Source organism: Pimephales promelas, chromosome 17 (genome assembly GCF_988280905.1).
Source record: "Pimephales promelas chromosome 17, fPimPro1.hap1.1, whole genome shotgun sequence".
Lineage (NCBI taxonomy): Eukaryota > Metazoa > Chordata > Actinopteri > Cypriniformes > Leuciscidae > Pimephales > Pimephales promelas.
In genome coordinates, this window is record NC_142785.1 from 15,556,534 (window position 1) to 15,564,083 (window position 7,550).

The 7,550-nt window shown below is 37.1% G+C and overlaps 1 protein-coding gene across 1 annotated transcript; it reads left to right on the forward strand.

The window, feature by feature from the left end:
* The first annotated feature begins 1,557 nt into the window (after positions 1–1,557).
* Positions 1,558–4,818, forward strand: dlx3b (distal-less homeobox 3b). Its single transcript, XM_039664756.2, has 3 exons — positions 1,558–2,027; positions 2,755–2,939; positions 3,894–4,818. The coding sequence occupies exons 1-3, from the start codon at positions 1,703–1,705 to the stop codon at positions 4,197–4,199; spliced, it is 816 nt and encodes a 271-aa protein (XP_039520690.2). The 5' UTR covers positions 1,558–1,702; the 3' UTR covers positions 4,200–4,818.
* The last annotated feature ends 2,732 nt before the right edge of the window (positions 4,819–7,550 follow it).

Consider the following 7,550-nt stretch of genomic DNA (forward strand, 5'->3'; position numbering starts at 1 on the left):
TACATACTAATTTAAAAATAATAAATAAATAGTAATATGTGATCGTTTTAAACCTTTAGCTATAATGACGATTTGACTTAGGCTAATTAGTTCGTTTTTATGTTTATAAATGTATTGTTTTAATATTTCATTTTAATGACTGACTGACTGACTAACTAAATACCTGACACTGACATATAACACAAAATGTTCCAGCTCTCAAGAATGGTTTGCATGTCTTTCAAAAAGACTCCATGGAATTTGACTACATGCCACGACGGTGCACATCAGGTATGTGACAACCCGATGTCTTGCGGCTGAAGTTCCCTGAAGGAGGAACCCGTTTGCCGAAACAGCGCGTTCGCGTGCATATCATTTGCATATTGACAATAAATAACGCAGAGCAGTAAACGTCTCGTCCTCTATTCCACGTTTGCATTTAGGGTCAGCGGCTGATAAAGCTTATTTGGGTGTAAGAGGGTAAGACGTCCTGGGACCACGCCTTGCCATAATAAAGAGGGTACACAAGTGAGAGCCGCAGGGGTGATCAGAGAGGCAGATAAACTCATCCAACCTCTTTCACCGCAGACACTCTCAACCAGAAAACAAGTGAAATAATCACATCTCTAACAGATTGCCAGCCATGGCCACATGCCCTATATTTGAGCTAGTCAAGTCTGACATTCCACACTCTATATAAATAAAAAATCCTGATTGGTTCTTCTCAAGAAAGATCCCTTTTCATTATTTTAGGTTTTCAATAGCTTGTTGAAAAAGGTCTTGATGTTTCTTCAGATAAGCTTGGTTCTTTAAACACCAGTAAGCTAGCCTATGTTATAACTAGAACTTTTGTGGAACTTATTTTTTTTTGGTTTAAATTTAAACATTTATTTTTGAAGAGAGTAAAAAAAGACTATTTGAAAAAAACAAAAAAAACAAACGTAGACCTTTGTTAATGTAACATAATTCAGTCATATTGAATAATATAATGTAGGCTATTACTGACATCAGAATTAAAACGGTAAATGCTATTTATATTGTGTGCAAGGAATAGTTTTGTAAATAGTGAAGCATGTTTTTTAGTGCACCAAGAAAACATCCATAGCCTACTTTACTAAAACTAAAAAACAAAAATAAAATAAGTAGCTAAGCAACATGGATGTCATTAAAATGACTTAAAATGTATCTTGTATAATTTATTAAAAAAAATGAAAATTGCTTAACTTATTTTGATGAGTTAAAGCAATGTAAAAATACGCATGTTGTCATAACTTATTGTTTTTTTTTTTTTTTTTTTTTTTTTGTAGCCTATAGCTCTACTTCATTATCACAGCTAAAATCCCAAAAGTTGAAATTTGGAGACGTTAGGGCGCGAGGCGGAGAAGAGTCTTTGCTTTGCCCACAGAGCTAAAAAGAGAGAGAGAGAGAGAGAGAGAGAGAGAGAGAGAGAGAGAGAGAGAGAGAGAGAGAGAGAGAGAGAGAGAGAGAGAGAGAGAGAGAGAGAGAGAGAGAGAGAGAGCGCCAATAGGAGCCAAGCGTCCACCCATGTGCCCTATAATTCAGAGTATCTCATACAAGTTCAGTTGTTCAACCGAGGGAGTTTGAGAAAGCTGTTCATCGAGGATTGCGTTACAGGCATCGTCCTGATCGAAACGTATGCATGACTCGTTCAAGTCTGCCCTGGAAATAAAGTGGACGATCCTTGTTTTATTTCCCATAAAGGATGAGTGGACCGACATATGACAGGAAGATACCCGGTATTTCAACCGATCTTTCGAACTCTATGAGTTGCCATCCGACTTCTAAGGACTCTCCGACTCTCCCAGAGTCCTCGGCAACAGATACTATGGGTTATTACAGCAGCCATCACGAATACTACCAGAGTCCTCCATACTCTCAACAGATGAATTCATACCACCAGTTTAATCTGTCTGGGATGGGGGCATCAGCCGGACCTTACCCCACCAAGACAGAGTATCCTTACAGCAATACTTACAGACAATATGGACATTACAGCAGAGACCTGCAGACGCCACCACATAGCGCGGGTGAGATATTACATTCATGACATACGCCAGAGGTAGTCTATATGCCTATACATCTACAAATTGGCTGGATTTGGCTTCTTTATATGGAGTTAAATAATATTTTTTTCGAGATTATAAAATTGTGTTTGTGAGCGGCTAGAGAAACGCAAGATCGCGTTTCTCTTAAGAAATCGGCTGTTATATAATTCTCTTGTTTGTTTGTTATTTTACTCCGTATTATTATCCCAATGTAGTCATAATTTAAAGAATTGACATAGTTCAAATAAAATAGGTATAGCTACTTCAGAAGGGTAGAAAGTTAGCTACCTCTTTATCACAACAGACTTGCGGTCGCTGTTAAACAATTATCCAGTGACATTTTTATTGCGAATGGAATACGATTAATCATGATTACTTGCTGCTCCGGCTATAGATGTCATCATTTATTTTATTGTTGGTGTTGGCCTAAATTACATTATGTCATTCCTTGAAGATGTTTTAACGAGGCTATAGTCTGTTTGTGCTCAAATTCTGCGTTTGATACTGCCTACCAGAGCTGGAATACATGTATCATTTTACTCATGTCCCTTATTTAATTTAAAAAAGCGTAGGCCTACTTGTTTAACGATTTAGCGAGAATGTTTTGGTTTTAGTCCAAAAAATTAAAGCCAATCAGTTTTCGGTTTTCTTTTATGTCCTGAATCCTACTTTGAGATAACGTGGTCTGTCGTTTTTTTTTCCTTTCCAGTCAAAGAGGAACCTGAGACTGAAGTTCGGATGGTAAACGGAAAACCCAAGAAAATCCGCAAGCCGCGCACTATTTACTCGAGTTACCAGCTCGCCGCGCTGCAGCGCCGCTTCCAGAAGGCGCAATATCTGGCGCTGCCGGAGCGCGCGGAACTCGCTGCACAGCTGGGGCTCACGCAGACACAGGTAACACTGCAGCTCACATTCACTTATAATACTGTTAACATAATTACTCGTCTGACACTTGACATTGTGTTAACAGCTTAAAGCTATTCCGTGCACTTCAATCGCTGACACTGTGCACACTGAGATAAGGATAAGCATGCAGTCTTATCAGGTCATAAAAGATGTGTGGAAATGTCATTGCTATTTTTTTTTACCATCACAATTAATAATGTAGCCTAACAATTGTTTAAAATGTATTTGTAATGTATTTTAACAAGAAAATAATTTTATTTCGTAATTTTACCTGTCGCTAAGTTTTTATAGGCTTTTAAAAATTGACGGCACATAAAACCTAAGCAAATTTTTAAACTGTAAAAAAATAATTGAAGCATTATATTAATAACACCTTAGTTTATTCGTTATTGTTTGTATTTGAACGTTTGTAATCTAACTCAAAGTCAGTGTGCAAATTATGTAATAATGTACTAAATAATTTTAGTCTTATAAAGGATTTTAAATAATGCAGACTACATAGGCCAACTTTTCGGGGTGCAGATAAAATATTAAAGTTTATATAAGTGTTTGTCATATACCAGGCTGTTGAAATAGTTACCTAACACATAGGCCTAACAAATATCTAAAATTATCAAAAGCACATAAGCAACTGTTTTTATGGTTCCTTCTGTTGGGTGTGCTAAATGCTAAAATACGTGCTTTGACTTGTATCTCTATTTTACACTGAAATGAAACCATGTTGTTTTGTATGGAAATAAAGTAAGGTCTTAATTTGCCAAGATCCCTTTGTGGGGGTTTGAACTTTGATCTGACCCCCTATTTATTTAGCCTATAGCCCATCGCTTTTCGATTAAAACATATTAAGCATTTCAATTTAAATAATTCGTTTTATCGGGTTAATAATGTTTACAATGTTCAAAAGAATACTGACGCGAATGCCGTTTTTTTCTTTTTGAACAGGTCAAAATCTGGTTCCAGAACCGGAGATCCAAGTTCAAGAAACTTTACAAGAACGGCGAGGTTCCGTTGGATCACAGCCCGAACGCCAGCGACTCCATGGCCTGCAACTCCCCTCCATCCCCGGCTGTTTGGGACAGTAACGCGCACACTAGCCAGGTCAACCGGGGCCAGATCCCCCAGCCACCCCTCAGTTCCACACCCCCCTACATGGAAGATTACAGCAATCACTGGTACCAGCAGGGATCACATTTACAGCATCCAGTGCACCACCCAGGATCAGCACCGAGCGTGGGGGCCGTGTATTAACAGACACTGGTGGAAGAGTTTCATATAAGAGTTTGAAAGACTTTTGAAAAAACTCCACAGATATAAGCTGAAAGATGCTCTGCGAGTATCTGGGGAAACGGCACACATGGTGGCATTTTGTGGACTGTTTAAACGCATATCTGTTGATATGAATGCTTTGTGTTGAAATATCAGTAGTATATAATAGCGATGTTTCAATGTGTCCCGGCTACTCAGACCTGTTTCATATGCACATAGGTGTAGGTTAAACCATGTAAAGGAAGTTTAGAGTGGTTTTAAGTTATTATGTTTTATGACTTCCTTTGTTTTCATGTTTTGTTTCACTGATGGATGAATATTAAAAAGTACGTTTTAAAGAATGATTAAACCCCAACTGTGTAGTTATCAGTCACGCCACCCATAATGTGGGCTGGTGCGGCGCGCGCGTCAGAGACTCAGGACATAAGTTATATAGACTTGTACAAAATGTTGAAAGCTGTACATATGTGTTTAAATAAAACAGAACCACTAAATTCGTGTCACTTCGAAAGATTGCACGGTGGTGCTCGAACCATTTTTATATTCCTGTAAGTAGTTTTATTGTTATTCTGTCAAGCTCAATAAATGAGAATTGAAAATATTTACTCATTTACTACTACTTTTCTACTACCATTTAATGTCACAACTATACCCTAATAATATTACAATGTGCACACATTTGATCTATTCTGTTTTAAATTATTTACAAATGTGTTATCGCTCTGTTCCGGCTCTTAGGAAAGGGTTAAGTCAGACAGATGTTATTTTGTAATGTGTTTGCATGCATACGCCTGGTAGGTCTGCGTGCAAAGAAGCTGTAGGAGGCGACAGGCGAGCAGACATGTTGGAGTCACTGGATTTTATTAGTAATCTGTTGGCAGATAACAAGATAGACTACAGCGAAGGAGGGGGTGACTACTGAAATAAAGCCTTGCGCTTTAGGGATAGTCGGTCACAACAAGAATAGACAAGGCAAACAAAGGCATCAGACGTAGGCCTAGAAAACCCCCATGAGGTTTACAGGTAGATATGCAAATGAGTACAGCTCGATGGTATTTCAAAGCGGCCTTTAACCTGTTCCCTCCCAGATTCCGCCTTACCGCGGGTTTTAATATGCATAGATGATAGACCTTATTCAGAGCAGCGTCATGACAGGTAGGCTATAGCGAGGAGCAGCTTTTTTTTTTTTCACCAAAGCTCATATTGTCTGTTTGTTGTTGTTGTTTGTCTACTGAAATTCTCGGAAATATATGTTCGTGTGTCGTCAGCAGAATACTCAAAAAACACACTGAATAACTACTTCCCACTGAAGAGTATATCCCTCAGAGCCTCATTTTCATTCAAAAAAATGGCGCTGCAGTGAATAAGGCCTGTAGGCCTACAAATCAACGGTCCATAGGCCTATGTATTTCTTGTAGACCTATTAACGTCGAAAAAGAAAAGAAAGATATCAGATAGGGTAACATGGGGGAAGATGAACAATGAAGACCAAAGTGCATTTAGGCCTACTTTTAAATGGTAACATATTTAGATAGACTATAGGCCTAAGTTTAGCATGTGGAGGATGATGATGCATCAGCCAATTATAGGAAATAAATATAAACATTTGCTAATTTAGTTGTGAGGCTATAGAACAAAATGTGACATAATGATAATAATAATAATAATAATAATAATAAATAGTGTACCCATTCATCAAAAGTGCCGAGATGAGATTTAGTATCTTCCATGGTCATCCACGGTCTTGAGAAAAAGTTAAAGTGTGATTGAAAGATTGATTTGATTTTTTATTTATATTTATTTATTTTTAATATGGCTACTTTAATAGCCTATTTTAGTACTCTACTCATAGATTCACCTGCTAGCAAAGCAACTAGCATGCGTCCATATAGTTTATTTCAAGCATTTGCCTCCCGTGGAGAAAATGTAGGATATGAGCTATTGTCGTTTAAACAACTTTATAATATGTTAGATGATAGGCAAACAGGCGTTGGGCTCATCTTCAGAATCAGAGTTTTCATATTGACAACACGTTAATTCAGCCACTTCTCTCGAAATACATGCACGAAAGGTTTCAGATGAACCTGGAAAAGAACAGATTGAACTTTATAATTAAATAACCTTATGTGATTTCAATAAACACATCGTCAAATTATATTTAGGCCTAAGGTTTATTATTGCCGCTTCCATAGACATCATCGTGTATTTTTTGCTAGTAGGCTACAATGTGATTTAAATATCAGAAACACAAAATAGCCATTAAACATTATGGTTGAAAACACTGAACTGTTGTGACATAATAACAAGACAAGCGCGAATTTAACTGTTAATGGTGCCGCTCTGAGGTGAGTTCATTAACACACCTAGGCTTATGTGATCGTTTCAATCTAAACACTAAACATAATAGCCTACGTTTTTTTTGTTTTTGTTTTTCTACTGAGGAGGCACGTGTCCCATCGGGTTATATCGTCATATGATGCCTCTGACAACAACTTTAATTAAAATGTGAGGTTCGCGAGGTCTCAGGTCAGTCTGTCATAGTTGCTGTGTTTCTGGTGGTCTGGAGTTTACCAGCATCAGATGTTTTCTGGAAGAATTTAATTCCTGTAAGTCTACCGAAAACATGTGTTGTTGATGTTTATTCAAGGAAGTTGCCAAAACACCAAGAATAAATTAGGTGTGAAAAAATTGTATTATCCGTCAGAAGGATTTGATAGAGCCTTATCGCGTGTCAAAAATCAGATGTTGCCTAATAATAAAATTAAAACGTAGAAATAAACTCTGGTCCTTTTGTGCGCTTTAAAATGAACTCATTGCCTAACTAGAGATAGGGTAGTAACATCCTACATTAATAAACTGTTAACCATAATGCAATGATGTTTACTAATGTTTTAAATATATTATAAAGTGTTGCAATCTGACTAAAATTTCGAAGATCGAAACTATAAAGACAGCTTTCCTGTGTTATATGCAAAATTATTTTCATGGGAAGCTAATTAATTTGTCATTCATTGTGCTTTTAAAGTCGCTGACAATTTAATTAAAACAGACAAAAAATAAAAAAAAAATTGTAATTGTTGTCTGAACACCTTGTTCTTTTTCTAGGCTGGTAAAAGGAACGGTCTCCAAATATGTCATGAAAGAATTACTAATAATCTCGGCGTATTGTTTCATGTGCAAAACAGAAAGCATAGGCTACTTAACTCACGTTAAGTCGTGCAACACGCCCTTTGGTGCAAAGGAAGCAAAACCATAATATTAAGAAATTAAGAAACCATTAAATAAACTGCTTTCGTTTCATCTAACCGCTAATGCTGAAGATTGGAGTCCTAA

Excerpts from the sequence above, each read along its gene's own strand:
- dlx3b (XM_039664756.2), top strand. The coding sequence starts at position 1,703 with ATGAGTGGACCGACATATGACAGGAAGATACCCGGTATTTCAACCGAT. Across the intron at positions 2,028-2,754 it reads GACGCCACCACATAGCGCGG|TCAAAGAGGAACCTGAGACT; the intron begins GTGAGATATTAC and ends TTTCCTTTCCAG. Across the intron at positions 2,940-3,893 it reads TGGGGCTCACGCAGACACAG|GTCAAAATCTGGTTCCAGAA; the intron begins GTAACACTGCAG and ends CTTTTTGAACAG.